Source organism: Dreissena polymorpha, chromosome 11 (assembly GCF_020536995.1).
Source record: "Dreissena polymorpha isolate Duluth1 chromosome 11, UMN_Dpol_1.0, whole genome shotgun sequence".
In the NCBI taxonomy this organism is placed as follows: Eukaryota; Metazoa; Mollusca; class Bivalvia; order Myida; family Dreissenidae; genus Dreissena; species Dreissena polymorpha.
The window spans coordinates 22,690,629-22,708,948 of NC_068365.1; the positions used below are offsets into that span (position 1 = coordinate 22,690,629).

Genomic DNA, 18,320 nt, shown 5'->3' on the forward strand with positions numbered 1-18,320 from the left:
GCCTGTGCTGGGAAACATGGCAATTTCACATCAAGACAATGCATATAAAAGAAGATACTGGTACATTAATTTAGGGTTTATGTGACCTGGTACATGTGTGTGCTGATGTGAGACTATTAGCACATGCCTGTGCTGGGAAACATGGCCATTTCACATCAAGACAGGATGCATATAAAGGAATTTACTGGTACATTAACTTATGGTTTATTTTGCCTGGTACAAGTGTGTGCTGATGTGAGACTATTAGCACATGCCTGTGCTGGGAAACATTGCAATTTCACACCCAGACAGAGTGAATATAAAGGAATACATCGGTATATTTACTTATGGTTTATGTTACCTGGTACAAGTGTATGCTGATGTGAGACTATAAGCACATGCCTGTGCTGGGTAACATGGTCATTTCACATCAAGACAAGATGAGTATAAAAGAAGATGCTGGTATATTTTGTTATGGTGCATCGGTATATTTACTTATGGTTTATGTTACCTGGTACAAGTGTGTGCTGATGTAAGACTCTATTACCACATGCCTGTGCTGGGAAACATGGCCATTTCACATCAAGACAATACCTGGTACAAGTGTGTACTGATGTGAGACTGTTAGCACATGCCTGTGGTGGGAAACATGGCAATTTCACACCAAGACAGAATGAATATAAAGGAAGATACTGGCATATTTACTTATGGTTTATGTGACCTGGTAGAAGTGTGTGCTGATGTGAGGCACTATTAGCACATGTCTGTGCTGGGAAACATGGCCATTTCACATCAAGACAGAATGAATATAAAAGAAGATACTGATATATTTACTTATGGTTTATGTTTCCTGGTACAAGTGTGTACTGATGTGAGATTATTAGCACATGCCTGTGCTGGGAGCCAAGGCCATTTTGCAGCAAGACAGAATGAGTATAAAAGAAGATAACGGTACATTAACTGATAGCTTATGTTACCTGGTACAAGTGTGTGCTAATGTGAGAATCTATTAGCACATGCCTGTGCTGGGAAACATTGCCATTTTACAACAAAACAGCCTGAATATAAACACGAGCTGTCAGAGGACAGCGCGCTCGACTATTCGAGTGCTTGACAGTATAATGTAAGCCATCATGGGGAAATTGTTCATATTCAATAATTTATTAGACGATCTTTCAAAAAATAAAAAAAGCAAAAAAAGTTATTTATTTATTTTAAATTTTTTTTTTGGGGGGGTAGGGGGGTTGAGAGGGGGTATAATGTGGGGTGTGGTCCTTTATTAGACGATCTTTATAAAAAAAACCTGCCCGGGCAGGTGGGGGGGAGCAGGGATTCTGGGTTGGGGCGTGGAGTTTTGTTTGGGTAAAATCCATTGTGGTATTCAGGTAAGTGTTGTGTTGTAAAAGTATTAATAAAATCTGATCATAAATAAAGAAGTTATGGCAATTTAAGCAAAATGTTCAATTATCTAAGTATAAAAGGGGCCATAATTCTGTCTAAATGCTTGATACAGTTGTCTGCTCTTGTTAATAGGTTGGGGTCATGTTGGTAAACAAGTATGCAAAATATGAAAGCAATATGTCAAGGGGCACAGGAAATATTTGGGGTAGTACGCAAACTTTAACATAAATCTAAGTATAAAAGGGGCAATAATTCTGTCAAAATGCTTGATACAGTTGTCTGCTCTTGTTTATAGGCTGGAGTCATGATGGTTAACAAGTATGCAAAATATGAAAGCAATATGTCAAGGGACATTGAAAATGGTTCGTGTAGTACGCAAACTTTAACATTTGCTGCATATTCTAAGTGGAAAAGGGGCCATAATTATGACAAAATACTTGATAGAGTTGTCTGCTCTTGTTTATAGGTTGGGGTCATGTTGGTAAACAAGTTTGCAAAATATGAAAGCAATATGTCAAGGGACAAAGAAAATATTTGGGGTAGTACGAAAACTTCAACATTTGCACGCTAACGCTTACGCAGACGCTAACGCCGACGCCGGGGTGAGTAGGATAGCTCCACTATATATATTTTATATATAATAGTCAAGCTAAAAAAGATACTGTTACATTTACTTATGGCTTATGTGACCTTGTACAAGTGTGTGCTGATGTGAGACTATTATCACATGCCTGTGCTGGGAAACATGGCCATTTCACACCAAACCAGACTGAATATAAAGGATACTGTTACATTTACTTATGGTTTGTGTTACCTGGTACAAGTGTGTGATGATGTGAGACTATTAGCACATGTCTGTGCTAGGAAACATTACCATTTCACACCAAGACCGAATGAATACAAAAAAAGATACTGGAATATTTACTTGTGGTTAATGTGACCTGGTACAAGTGTGTGCTGAAGTGAGACTATTTGCACATGCCTGTGCTGGGAAGCATGTCCATTTCACTCCAAGACAGAAAGAATATAAAGGAAGACACTGTAACATTAACTTATGGTTTATGTTACCTGGTACAAGTTTGTGCTAATGTGAGACTATTAGCACATGCCTGTGTTGGGAAACATGGCCATTTCACATCAAGACAGAATGCATATAAAGGAAGATACTGTTACATTTACTTTTGGTTTATGTGACCTAGTACAAGTGTGTGCTGATGTAAGACACTATAAGCACATGCCTGTGCTGGGAAACATGGCCATTTCACATCAAGACAGAATGAATATAAAAGAAGATACTGGTATATTTACTTATGGTTATTGTGACCTGGTACAAGTGTGTGCTGATGTGAGACTCTATTAGCACATGCCTGTGCTGGGAAACATGGCCATTTCACACCAAGACATAACTAGAGCTTTGTCACAGATGTGACCAATACTCCCACATGCCGCATTGACACAAAATATTTTTTTATGTTGTCTTCACAAAAAACAGCCTACAACATGCTCAATGTTTAAAACGCACTAAGTGACCCAATGACCTAGTTTTTGACCCGGCATGGCCCATGTTCGAACTTGACCTAAACATCATCTAGAAACAACTTCTGACCAAGTATGGTGAAGATCGGATGAAAACTACTTGAATTAGAGAGCGGACATCATGCTGAATGTTTCATAATGCACTGAGTGACCGCGTGACCTAGTTTTGGGCTCAGCATGGCCCATATTCAAACTTGGTGTAGAGATCATAAAACTTCTGACCAAGATTGGTAAAGATATTGGATGAAAACTACTTGAATTAGAGAGCAGACAACATGCTGAATGTTTAAAACGCACTAAATGACCCAATGACCTAGTTTTTGATCTGGCATAACGCATATTCAAACTTGATCTAGACATCATCTCGATACAACTTCTGACCAAGTTTGGTGAAGATCGGATGAAAACTACTTGAATTAGAGAGCGGACACCATGCTCAATGTTTAAAACGCACTAAGTGACCCCGTGACCTAGTTTTTGACCTGCCATGACCCATGTTCGAACTTGGCATAGACATCACCTAGATACAACTTCTGACCCAGTTTGGTGAAGCTCGGATGAAAACTACTTTAATTATAGAGGGGACACCATGCTCAATGTTTAAAACGCACTAAGTGACCCCGTGACCTAGTTTTTGACCTGCCATGACCCATGTTCGAACTTGGCCTAGACATCATCTAGATACAACTTCTGACCAAGTTTGGTGAAGCTCGGATGAAAACTACTTTAATTAGAGAGCGAACACCATGCTAATTGTTTAAAACGCACTAAGTTACCCCGTGACCTAGTTTTTGACCTGGCATGACCCATATTCGAACTTGACCTAGACATTATCTAGATACAACATCTGACCAAGTTTGGTGAAGATCGGATGAAAACAACTTGAATTAGAGAGCGGACACTTAATACGGACCGACAGACAGACCGACAGACAAGCTCACTCCTATATACCCCCCTAAACTTCGTTTGTGGGGGTATAATGAATATAAAGGCAGATACTGGTATATTTACTTATGGTTTATGTGACCTGGTACAAGTGTGTGCTAATGTAAGACTCTATTACCACATGCCTGTGCTGGGAAACATGGCCATTTCACATCAAGACAATATGCATATAAAGCCAACATTTTTGTATGTTCTGTTTTACGGGACCACCGACCCAAATTTTTGCCAAAATGAAATAAAAATAAAATTCAATAACCTTAATTTTATTTTCCTTTTTCCCTTCCGACCGTGCAATTTCATAACGTTGAAAAATAAAATTTGTCAATGATTTTTACCTATTCCCTGAAATGCCTGGATAAAACATGGACTTAACCCGACGCTTGCTTAGTATCGGCTTTCTCATTGGTCGTTTTTATTGACAACAATTGCCATTAGCCAAGAACGAGTGCCGATCAAGCATGTCGAATCGTCGCTGGCTTACGTATTGTTCGAGAATGTAGCCGAATACGATTTTACGTTGCTATCCACACATCTCTCTCTATATTGCGGAGGATACCAACGATAGTCGATGTATCCCGATTGAGAAGGCCTGTTTTTACACACGTCCAAGATGGCAGACGAGAAATTTGCGATGAACGGCGGAAATAATAAATAACATTCAAATTAACAACGAATATCATACGGTTATTAGGGAATAGTTTAATGCGTGTGTCATTTAACGCAAAATACTATGTTTGAGATAAAAAACAACAAATATTTATTAGAAATATGCAAAGTGAATGTACTTCAGCGAAACCAGTGTTGGAAAATTGGAGTTCAGTCTACTCAAAAAGTTAAAGCATTTAAGATGAGTATCGTTCAAAAATGGAAAGAGACAAACATGATTTGATTTATATGTCAGTGGATCTGTGTATAATCAGATTCATATACATATTCTGCTGTATTATGTTTGTCACGCTGTACAGTTTACTGAAATAGCATGGAACTGAGGATGTCAAGTACAAGATATTGAGAGGTAAAAACATTACATATATTATTTTAACTCCATTTAATACATCATTAACGCAAGAACACCAAAACGTGTTTGTTGATATTTGTTAATGTTTTCACCATAGGCCTTTGATATTTAATTTAAAAAATGCTGAATTAAATTAATACTCTTAAAGAGGTTGTGATTAAATGGTGTATTTAAGAATCTATAAATTAAATTGGCTGAGATTTAAAATTTCCAAAAATAAAAAAAAATATCGGTTTAGACAGTTTTATTAGTATTTTTTTGGTTGACTGCTCACTTTTCATGCTTTTTTTTTTATTTACCCCCCCCCCGACTCATTTTTTTTAAACATCTCCCGCAATACAGAAAATAAAAAAATGTTGGCCTAAAGGAAGATACTGGTACATTAACTTATGGTTAATGTGACCTGGTTCAAGTGTGTGCTGATGTGAGACTCTATTAGCACATGTCTGTGCTGGAAAACATGGCCATTTCACATCAAGACAAGATGAATACTAGTGACCTGAAAATCAATAGGGGTCATCTGCGAGTCATGATCAATCTACCTATCAAGTTTCATGATCCTAGGAATAAGCGTTCTTCAGTTATCATCCGGAAACCATTTTACTATTTCGGGTCATCGTGACCTTGACCTTTGACCTAGTGACCTGAAAATCAATAGGGGTCATCTGCGAGTCATGATCAATCTACCTATCAAGTTTCATGATCCTAGGCCTAAGCGTTCTTGAGTTATCATCCGGAAACCATTTTACTTTTTTTGAGTCACTGTGACCTTGACCTTTGACCTAGTAACCTGAAAATCAATAGGGGTCATCTGCCAGTCATGATCAATCAACCTATCAAGTTTCATGATCCTAGGCCTAAGCGTTCTTGAGTTATCATCCGGAAACCATTTTACTATTTCGGGTCACTGTGACCTTGACCTTTGACCTAGTGACCTGAAAATCATTAGGGGTCATCTTCTGCGAGTCATGATCAATCTACCTATCAAGTTTCATGATCCTAGGCCTAAGCGTTCTTGAGTTATCATCCGGAAACCATTTAACTATTTCGGGTCACCGTGACCTTGACCTTTGACCTAGTGACCTCAAAATCAATAGGGGTCATCTGCGAGTCATAATCAATGTATCTATGAAGTTTCATGATCATAGGCCCAAGCGTTCTTGAGTTATCGTCTGACAACCACCTGGTGGACGGACCGACAGACCGACATGAGCAAAGCAATATATCCCCTCTTCTTCGAAGGGGGGCATAATAAATGAATATACTGGTACATTTATTATGGTTTATGTGACCTGGTACAAGTGTGTGCTGATGTGAGACTCTATTAGCTCATTCCTGTGCTGGGAAATACACTTCAACACCGTTATTTCGAAGTCGTCGGGACCGTTAAAAAAACTTCGGATTAACGATTATTCGAAATAAACATTTGACAGACGACTTCTTTGATCCTGAAAAAAATACAACATGATTGTGGAATTCGCATGGTTGGGTCACACTGTACTTTTAATAATTGTTTTACTTAAAACGATTCTTTTTCTTCTTTTTATTTTTCTCTAATTACAGAACTTATAAAATATAATGCATAGCGCATCATACATGTAAATACATATGAATACATTTTCGGAAATGAATTCACTTTTTTTTTTAATAAGACGCGATGTCTTTCTGAACACCGGCGTTAGCAGCACTAAACTGGACGCGTGTAACATATTTCTCCAATTTGTCAAGGAAATTGAAGAACTGGCTTCCGCCCGTGTTTTGCTCGCAGAACTGCCTTACGTCGTTGATGCATGTTGTCACACGTTGATTAGATATCATGTTCATTCATGTGTTGTCGGCCTCGTCGTCGGCTTTTGACGACATTATAAAATTAACATGCTACGCGCAGGCGACAAAGGTGTAATTATCGGCTTTGACGCACAACGCGCAGACGACATAGGTGTGAAATTACGCTCAGTGTTTTGCAGTTTTGACTTCGGATTAAAGATTGATAATAAGGTGCGAATTATAGTGTTGGGACCGACATAATCACTTCGAATTAACGATTTCTTCGGTTTAACGAAGTTCGGATTAACAATGAAATTTTACATTGAACAAAGAAGAACCACAATCGGGACCCGAAAAATACTTCGAAATAACGGTGACTTCGGATTATCGGTGTTCGAAATAACGGTGTTGAAGTGTATGGCCATTTCACATCAAGACAGAATGAGTATAAAAGAAGATACTGGTATATTTACTTATGGTTTATGTGACCTGGTACAAGTGTGTGCTGATGTGAGACTATTAGCACATGCCTGTCCTGGGAAACATGGCAATTTCACATCAAGACAGAATGAGTATAAAAGAAGATACTGGTATATTTACTTGTGGTTTATGAGACCTGGTACAAGTGTGTGCTGATGTGAGACTATTAGCACATGCCTGTGCTGGGAAACATGGCCATTTCACATCAAGACACAATGAATATAAAAGAAGATACTGGTATATTTACTTATGGTTATTGTGACCTGGTACAAGTGTGTGCTGATGTGAGACTATTAGCATATGCCTGTGCTGGGAAACATGGTCATTTCACACCAAGACATAATGAATATAAAAGAAGATACTGGTATATTTACTTATGGTTATTGTGACCTGGTACAAGTGTGTGCTGATGTGAGACTATTAGCATATGCCTGTGCTGGGAAACATGGTCATTTCACACCAAGACATAATGAATATAACGGAAGATACTGGTATATTTACTTATGGTTTATGTGACCTGGTACAAGTGTGTGCTGATGTAAGACACTATAAGCACATGTCTGTGCTGGGAAACACGGCCATTTCACATCTAGACAGAATGAGTATAAAGGAAGATACTGGTATATTTACTTATGGTTTATGTGACCTGGTATAAGTGTGCGCTGATGTAAGCCACTATTAGCACATGTCTGTGCTGGGAAACATGGCCATTTCACATCAAGACAGAATGAGTATAAAAGAAGACACTGGTATATTTACTTATGGTTTATGTGACCTGGTACAAGTGTGTGCTGATGTGAGACCATTAGCACATGCCTGTGCTGGGAAACATGTCCATTTCACATCAATACAAGATGAATATAAAGGAAGATACTGGTACATTTATTATGGTTTATGTTACCTGGTACAAGTTTGTGCTAATGTGAGACTCTATTAGCACATGTCTGTGCTGGGTAACATGGCCATTTTGCAGCAAGACAGACTGAATATAAAGGAAGATACTGGTACATTTACTTACGGTTTATGTGACCTGGTACAAGTGTGTGCTGATGTGAGACTATATTAGCACATGCCTGTGATGAACTACATGGCCATTTCACACCTACTTGTATATGATTAACGATTTTATCAGTACTGTTACATTTACATATTTTTATTACACTCAAAGTAAGTTTTTAGGCAGAACATATTAATAATTTTTAAATATGTCTTATATAAATTGAAAAGTATTTAAAAATTTTTTTATTAATAATCAATATCTTGTAGATTGTTTTCAGTTTTACATAATCACCAGTTCCAACAGTGAAGTACAGTCAATGCTACCAATTAGCTGGGTGTATACAAGCGTTGATTTTATTTTGAAATATTGAGCATGTGCTGTCCATATTTAGCACATCCTATCCATTGACAAGCCTTTATAATATGTATTGCTTCAATCATGTGTACAGCATACATGCCATACGTCCCGGATTGTCCGGGACAGTCCCGGAAATGAAGAACTTGTCCCGCTGTCCCGGAAATCTGTCAAATGTCCCGGAATTTACAAAATCCTTATATACATGTACCTTATCTTAGGCTTAACTGCACCTCGAATCTGTGTATATCTGCAGCGTCTCCTTGACAATGCCTACCCGAATAGGCAGACTACGCTACGTGTTAAAATCGATCAATTAACAGGGGTCCTGTTATCATATCGATTGTCTCACGTTCGCAGTCAAACCGAAAAGGCGGCATTGTTTAATGTGGTTGTTAATTGACTTTAATCTACTACGTCATTATTTCCCGCTGCGTAAGGGCAAAGGATAGTTGTTCACACATCTGAAGTCCAACATCGCTGATTAAAAAATTAAAAGCAGTTTATGTTCGCACGTTAAACCGACAAAGAAGTTGAGTAAAAAAGTAAGCATATAAAAACGTCATCCTGTCCGGATTTTAAGTTGACGATCTACCGGTACTGTTTTGTTGTATTTGTTTTAATGTGATAGGTTGTATGTATTGTGAATTGATTTGAGTTGACGATCTAACGGTACTGTATTGTTGTATTTTTTAATATATAAATGTTATAAATGAATAAAGGCGTATCAACAGCTACGCTTTACACACCGGTCTTAATAAAAATAACGCAGTGACGTCACATCTATGTTTAGAACGCTTACACTGAAAACACGTGGCTTGTATCTAGTAACGGAAGTAGTAATGTTTAATTTGACGTTAATAGATCAAGTGTATTTCGGATAGGCTTTCGAACTTTTGCAATTAACGATGCGAAACAAAAAAAAAACGTACCAAAAAATGCATATGTCTATAAATATCGCTACATTTTATACATGTCCCGGAAAATCGGCAAAAGTCCCGGACAATTTAACTCAATGTCCCGGAATTGGTCTGAAAAATTATGGCATGTATGTGTACAGACCTAAATGGGTCATAAAGATAAAGTTGGAAAAATTAATATGAGGTACAAGATTCATAAATATTTGTTAGTTTTACTTCTTGAAGGAGCTGAACTTAATGATTTGTTGAATCATTAAATATTGACATTTTATTCAGTCAGCTTTATAAATAAAGAATTTTTATTTAGGTAGTGTTTTTCAAGCAATTTTTTTTAAACAAGTCAACATTGATTATGAGTCATATTGATGTCAGTATTTTAATTGCTTACATGTATCAAACGCTATTAAGGATGGAACCTAAGAGACATGCTTCACAGCACTAGCAAGGCTATGTTTTTTTCTATTTAATTTCCATGTTTTACCTGTTTCCCCTGTCAATAGCTTTTGAGAGGGCCCCAGTTTGTCTAGAGAGATGGAAGGATAGGTCAAGGTTATGCAAGTGCTGGAACACGCTCTTGGCCACTCGTCGCATGGAGTCCTGGGAGACCTTAGCGATAACTGCATTCTTCAACTCGTTGAAAGCATTGGCTGTGGTGCGGCCAATGCCATCTGTAAATGATTTAAAGATTATAAATCTGTATTCCTAAACATACAAATATGGCCATCAGTATTTTTTTATGGGCACTGGTTCATATCCTTAAACACCATTTATTTATTTTCCATAAGCATGGCAACAGTATTATTTATCCATGCTATTTAATTGTTACATCTTTTTTGGAGTGGAGCAAAATTGATATAGTTTTGCATTTGTGCCAAAATTTTCTCGCTAGCAAGTTTTATTTCAAGACCACATTATTTTTCATTTTCCTGGGTCATTAAAAATAAAATTATATTTCAAACTGAGCAATGCCTCTGCTGTTTGTCTTTTTTGCTAGATAGTTCTGATGAAATGGTAAATGAAAAAAAAGAATCTCTGTTGTACACAACTGTAAACCCTAACATCACTAAACAGGAGTTTTAGTGTTTCCATGGTAAAAGAATTTGGTCTCAAGCCAAGATGGAAACATAAGAATAGCCTTCTAGGCAATACACTCACAACAACAGGTTAGAACAACAAATTCCATAATTGTCGTTTCTTTGAGAACAATTGTCATTAGGGCATGTTGTCTTTAAAAAAATGCATAACGCTCTATCAATAATATTTGCCATTTCAACAGACGAGAAAATACATAAAAATCACAGTCACTGTAAAACCTTTTAAGGCAAAACTGAGGTTGATTGTATACATATACAAGCTAAAAACAATTATAGACAAATATCTACCTTGATAAAATCATTTTATCAAATGCTAAGGGTTAAAAGTGAGATATTAGTTTAATAATCAAAACACACACATTTTAAACATGGCCAATATTCTGCTTTGCATCTGTTACACTAGCTGTTTTTATATAAGTTGAACACACTTTGGTATTTTTTAAACAAGACAGTTTACATAAAGTGTGGCTGGATTTGTCAAAAAATCATTGTTTACAAAGCTTCATATAGAAAATCTTTTCTTCAGTTGTACATGTGGATTGTGTGTGTCAATGAAATTTAATATCTTCCCTTTGAAATCCAATGCTTTCTTATTACATTAAGATACTGTTCTTATAAATAAGCAAAAAAATAAGTCAGAGGATTTTGGTATTTTGGTATTTTATAAAGATCAAGTATTTTCCAAACTTCATCCCTGTATTAAAATGTGCATATAATCATAGAAAAACAGGCATATTAGTTGAATTGATAACCCTTGCCCATTTCAAAATTTTGTGACAGACTAACAGAATGAAGGATGGACTGAATGACAGATGAAAAACTCCAATTCTATATCCCTCCGCCTTTGGCGCAAGAAAACATGCCAACTTCGAAAGCAAACTTACAGGCAATGAGGATGGCTGTGGCTGATGTGATGATGGTTGAGGCCGGGTTATCAAGATTCAACCAGTTCTCAGACTCATTGAGGAAGTCCACTGCATATTTGAAGATAAATGGGACAGACACTGTGACAGTCTATGAAAATATCAAGCAAAATATCTATGGATTATTTTACAATATGAATAATAAATAACGGGTAATAAAAAATAGATTCTAAACAGCAATTAAACCATTTCAATAAACGATCAACACTTTTTTAAAGCACATAAGTAAATGTGATACTAGACGGAATGATGGAAGGTTGCTTTTTAAGTTACATTGTCATGACACATAATGCAATGAGAAGTATGAACATAACTAAAAGGTTACAACTAAAAGGTGCACTAATATTGAACATATTAAAGTAATTAATAATTATATATTAGTTTATTCGAGTAATTTAAGTTTCCATCAAGTTTTTTACATTGGGCCCCAATGTTACTCAGCCAGAAAAATCCCTGACCACAACAGGGATTGAACCCTGGACTTCCCTGTTCCAAAACAGACAGACACTCTATCTGATATAGCAAGGCAGTATAAATTCTCCTCATACCAAACACTGCTACATGTACATACATATTGTAAAATAAAAATGTCAAGGTAAAATCTATACTTGTTATTAACCCTTAAAGCGCTGGAGCTGAATTTTAAAGGCCTTTGCAAACAGTTTGGATCCAGATGAGACGCCACAGAACGTGGCGTCTCATCAGGATCCAAACTGTTTGCTATTCTGATAGTATTCTTTGAAAAAAATCGAAGAAAATGCTAATTTTAGAAATTCTGCAGACGACATTTTAGCAGAAGACAAATTACCCAGCATGCAAAGGGTTAAAGTTAGTGCAGCTGTTTTCATTCATCCCATTCAAATGTTATATTAATATGAACAGATGTAAAAAAAAACACGACAAAATCACTTTGAATTAATTTAATATCAGAAAACGACAACGTACCATTACTCTATGAATTTAACTGCAGCACAACTTTCTTAAAATATCTTGGTAATGGAAGCTTCAAAGTTTGTTGTGTTTCAGCCAGTTGATGCAGAGAAATAGCACAGACAATTTCATACTAATTGTAGAAATATTCACAAAAGTCCCATACTTTGAGAATCTTCATTGAAGTGTAATGTACTAGTAGAACATACAACTCCTTATGGCCTTAAAATGTCTGGACAACTTGTCAGTTGTTGCTGTCAAATAGACTAAAAAGCATGTCAAGACTTGTGCATAAAATGATATTTCAGAAATCATCCAAGTCCCAAGACTATGAGACCAAAACATTGAATCAGTGCACCCTAGTTGAATGCACACCTGCACTATGTAATTAAAGATTCTGAAAGGTTTAATTGACTGTGCATTAGTAGTTGAGAAATGAAGTTGCATGCACAAGGATGGATGAACACAAAGAAGTACAGACACAGTTTTTCAGTTAGAATACTAAACAGAGTGTAACACTTAGGGAAAACTGTATGCAGGGGTTTTTTTTACTAAGAAAGTGACGCCGATATTCGGCGTCTTCCCCTACCAGAATTTTTCCCCTTAAAATACAATTTCCCCACCAAAAATATCATTTTTCACCAAAATATAATATTTTCTCTCAAAGAAATGTTTATTTTTCCTTGGGGCATTCGACAATTATCCAATTTGCACCATGTACAACGAATTCGCGCTCTCTCTCTCCAGACGAACACACAACATCTGGGAATCCCAGTTATTCTAAATATAGCTCTTAAATAACGTCATGTAAACTGGGCAACTAATCGTAATAATCATGTGACTATTTTACTGGATTGCGCGAGAAGGGTGTTTCGTCAATTAATTACCGGAAACCAGTCGAATTTTCATCCTGGCTATCTGCAAGCCGAGGTATAAACGTGAAAACAGAAAAAAATGTCTCACAATTAGCGTTCTTACACAAAGAAAATAAAACATTCGAACTCGGAAGATACTGAACGCATCGAGGCATTTTTTAAGAAAAAATCATCGAAAACCGTTATAACCCAGCAGGATTCCGAGGTAATCAACATCGAACAGTGTGAAAGTGAAAGTAGACAATCGGCAGCTGCCGCTCCTTTCCCTTCCAATACTGTAGCAAATCAAGATCGTCAACCCATTCATCATGAAATTGAAATCACAAAATTGACATCGTCCCCCGGCCCCAGTACAAAAATATAGTTGAAAACATTTCCCATTATTAGATCTACACCTGCAACTTTATTAAGGACTTTGACTTGAATACCTGTTAAATGTGTTTAAGAACAAAAAGGACAGAGACAAGTCTCTTTTGATGAGTTATAGACATTGAAATGAACAGTTTTTATTTTTTCCCCTAATATCTCTCTTTCGCACTCTTTTTTTCCCCTTTCACCCAGCGTCCAGCGTCTTCCCCTTTCTCTAAAAAAAACCCCTGGTATGTTGCCTTACCTTAGATGATATGAGCAAACCCAGTGCCAACACCACCCTCCTACGGGTCTCAGGCTTGTCTGCCGGCCACAGGTAGTGGAGCATGGTCTTAATGATCTCACTATCTCCCACTTTGTGGGGGACCCCTTTGAGACCTGTAGGGGCATGGTTGGATGATGGTGGGTTGAGACAGGTCCTTGTGAAGACATGATGGGGCGGCACCTTCAATTAAGTCAAACAACATTCTCTGCTATGTGTGTCTGGTTATTGTCCATATTTTTGTTGTTAAAATAAGCTGATTTAAGCAAGAAATAACATACAAATTAAGATGAAAGATATACCTGTTTACTCATTAATTAGCTAACAATAAGGAACAAAGTGTTTCATAAACTTAAACTTAGACAAATCCAGACTGAGTAGTCATTGAACTTGAAAAAATACTAATGAAATTATAAACAAATCAAAAGGCAGTCCAAGAGAAGCCTCGCCGTTATTTTATTCGTGCCGAGCCTGATATATTACAAAACGACGGGACAGTAACCTGTTTTTCTGTTTATTATACCACATTTTCCTTAAAATCTGCAAAACAATCCATTTCTTTATATTGAATATGTACGGATTCCCGCTGATTTTGCTGATCCGGTTTATACACGTTGACATACATGTAGAAACGGCGTTCGAAAAGACAACACGAATAATAGCTTATTTTAAACATCGTAAAGAGAAAAAAAATTGTTTGCACTACGAATGGGAAGAGTACAACCGCTTTAATTATGAACATCTTGAATTGGAGATCAGGAATGGACTGCAGCGACAAATTTAATCTAAGAACACACTTCACCGAATAGTTTGGAGATGCCATTTTGGAGATGTGTATTGAAATTGACATTTTGATGATGGTGTCAATATCGACATAAAAGTGTTAAATCGTTTGTTTAAATAGTTGAGGATTAGCATACAGTTATCATTTGTCTTGACTTTCTGTGCAACATTTGAGAGTGCAATGACTATATCGATATTTAAGATTTTTTGCCCCATTGATGACATCATTTAAATTATGCAGTGCGGGCTGTTGCGATTTTTTTTTAAATAAACGTTTTTGTGATTTATGACTTTAAACTAGAATTAAATATGTATGTTCTTGGTATCAAATTGTTTGTTTTGTTGAACCTGATTCATGTTGATAGAAATTGTTGACTTTATTGAAAATCCGACGTTACTCCAAACATTGACTGATATAAGAACTTCCTGTTGACCATGATATAAAAAAATATATCGGACAACGTTATATCAGGCAGATATTCAATGCGGTGGTATGATTTAGTTATATCCCCTGCTGAGATGTTTTTTACTTTAAAGAGGTGACCATGATTTTGAGCCAGAATGACTTACTCATGCTGTCTGCACATTATCCTTATGTGTTTAAATTTGTCACAAAGATTGATGATAATCCTCCAAATTCGAAAATAAGATGCAGAATGGGCACAAAAAAGGGTCAAACTTTTGACCTTGAAGTATGACATTGACACTGATCCAGCATGACTGACTCATGCATTCTGCACTTTGTCTCAATAATCGTGAGGTGTTGCCAAGTTTCATGAAAATCCTTTAATGGGTATATGACATATGGACCAGAACACAAAATAGAGGCTAAAACTTTTGACCTTAAAGTGTAAACTTGACCTTGAGCAGGTTTGACTGATTCGTACCTTTTGCACATAATTTCAATGACCTAGGTTTAAAAAAAATCAAAATCTATTAGAGGATATGAGGTGGAGCGGACGCGAAAATGGGGGATGAAACCTTTGACCTTGAAGTAAGACCTTCAAATTGATCCAGCATAATCAATACCCTTAAAACCTCAGGCAAGTTTCATGGAAATTCATCAGACAATATAGAAGATACAAACCAGACATGAAAATGGAGTCTCAAACCTTGGAAATTAAAGTATGACCTTAACATGACTGACCCTTCCCTTCTGCACATTGTCTCAAAGACCTAAACATTTTAGCCAAGTTTCATGTAACAATCCTTCAATGATACAGGAGATATGGTGAAGAAACGAAAATGAAGGCTCAAACCTTTGAACATGACGTATGACCTTGACCATGAGCCCGTCTGCACATCATCTCAATTACAACAACATGAGGCAGGTTTAATAAAAATCTATCAAAAGGGTATAGGAGTTATGGAATGGACAAGAAAGGTTACAGACAGACTGATGAAATGACTCACTGACTAACAGAAAGACAATTATAATTCTTATAATACCTCTAACAGCTTTGCAGGGACGTATTAAAAAACAGGCTGTAAGTTTAGGATATTAAAATCTTACCCTGTTCAAGAACAATGACTGTCTCTGTCCATTGACATTTTTCTTTTGATTTACCTGCAGAGAAACAAAAATGAAAGAAACCATTTATAATTGCATAGTTGAGTGTCTCATATCTAGGATAGAAATTGTAAACAAGACTAAACCTTATTCTAATAGTATCAGAAAGTTAATACTTTCAATTTTTACAAGTTGTAATTTATTTGATGGTTATCCACGACTATTACGAAGATCATTCTCATGATTTCCGGTGTTCTTTGGAAAATAGGTCATGTTTTTTCCAGGGTGATGATTTGATTTTTTAATTAAGTAACACACAATTATGTTAATTTAGTTTGTTTATGAATTGATAGTTGCTTTATCAAATGTTTTATATGCCACTTATTTTTGAATAAAATGTACAAAAAAAAATGAAGAACAACAAAAGCAAGGGTTTCATTTTTCCATTAAGATACTATTTTTAGAACAAGCACATGCGAATAGTAACAAATCTTAGCAACCAATCAGAATGGCTGATATTATCAGAACCATTCTACATGATACAGATTAATACGGGGGTTAAAATCTAGCTAGTATTTTATCAAAACAATTTCGATTAAAATTTTGTTGTCCAAGAATACACATTTAACTCTAGATTGACATGCATGTTTTTGTATTTGTTCACTTCCAAAATTGTTATGTATTCGTTAAGAGGGCCGATACTATGGATAGACATGCTATATCTATGAAATTTGCAAATTGTCAGCTGTTGTCTGTGTTTTTTAACTCTTGCTCCTCCTCAATAGAATTATAACTATAAAAAATATTTTCGCCAACATCTATTGTTATTTAGATAATTTGTATTCATTTTTCTTGATGTATTTCCTTTAAGGCACAATATGATATTGATCACAAGTTTCTATTTTCAAAAACTACAGAGTTCAGCTGTAACTTAAACTTGCTGTAAGATCTTTGAAATGACATTATTAAAAAGTGTGATATTAAGAACGATAATATATACTAAGTTGCTATCCAAATTAAAATATGGGCTGTCAGTTGTAGTGGCAGCCATTGTGTGAATACGTTTTTTGTCACTGTGACCTTGACCTTTGACCTAGTGACCTGAAAATCAATAGGGGTCATCTGCCAGTCATGATCAATGTACCTATTAAGTTTCATGATCCTAGGCCTAATTATTCTTGAGTTATCATCAGGAAACCATTTTACTGTTGTGAGTCACTGTGATCTTGACCTTTGACCTACTGATCTGAAAATTAATAGGGGTCATCTGCCAGTCATGATCAATCTACCTATGAAGTTTCACGATCCTAGGCGTAAGCATTCTTGAATTATCATCCGGAAACCATTTTACTATTTCGAGTCACTGTGACCTTGACCTTTGACCTAGTGACATGAAAATCAATAGGGGTAATCTGCCAGTCATGATCAATCTACCTATGAAGTTTCACGATCCTAGGCGTAAGCATTCTTGAATTATCATCCGGAAACCATTTTACTATTTCGAGTCACTGTGACCTTGACCTTTGACCTAGTGACATGAAAATCAATAGGGGTCATCTGCCAGTCATGATCAATGTACCTATGAAGTTTCATGATCCTTGGCCTAAGCATTCTTGAATTATCATCCGGAAACCATTTTACTACTTCGAGTCACTGTGACCTTGACCTTTGACCTAGTCACCTGATAATCAATAGGGGTCATCTGCCAATCATGATCAATGTACCTATGTCTATGAAGTTTCATGATCCTAGGCCTATGCGTTCGCGAGTTATCATCCTCAAACCATGATCTGGTGGACGGACCGACCGACGGAAATGTGCAAAACAATATACCCCCTCTTCTTCGAAGAGCGGCATTAATATTAATGATTGAAAACAAGAATACACAGACGTGAAATCAAACAAGTACTGTCACCTGATATATTGGTAGTGAAGGCAATAACACTGTCATTCATTTATACTTACCCAATGACAGCTCGAGCATTTTGCATAATTCTGAGCAAAATGACTCGTTGATATGCATCTGAATGTTTTACCCAAGTAACATTGATTTTTAATTAGGCAAAAGTCAATGGAAGTAAAAGGTGCACGTTGATATTTCAGGAGAAATGTCAGTGCCATAATTGTTTGTTGACAGTAACCTCCCTTGAAGTGAAACTACTTTAAACATGTTG

General features: G+C 36.4%; 1 protein-coding gene across 1 annotated transcript in view; it reads right to left on the bottom strand.

Moving 5' to 3' along the window:
• LOC127850661 (iron-sulfur clusters transporter ABCB7, mitochondrial-like) overlaps window positions 1–18,284 on the bottom strand; it is a 49,741-nt gene extending 31,457 nt beyond the window's left edge. The window contains exons 1-5 of the mRNA XM_052383832.1: window positions 18,112–18,284; window positions 16,150–16,203; window positions 13,836–14,036; window positions 11,379–11,508; window positions 9,882–10,068 (exon numbers count right to left, since the gene is read on the bottom strand). Of these exons, the coding sequence (XP_052239792.1) occupies window positions 9,882–10,068; window positions 11,379–11,508; window positions 13,836–14,036; window positions 16,150–16,203; window positions 18,112–18,267 (728 nt within the window). The 5' untranslated portion in view covers window positions 18,268–18,284. The remainder of the gene's footprint in view (window positions 1–9,881; window positions 10,069–11,378; window positions 11,509–13,835; window positions 14,037–16,149; window positions 16,204–18,111) is intronic.
• Window positions 18,285–18,320: the final 36 nt, after the last annotated feature.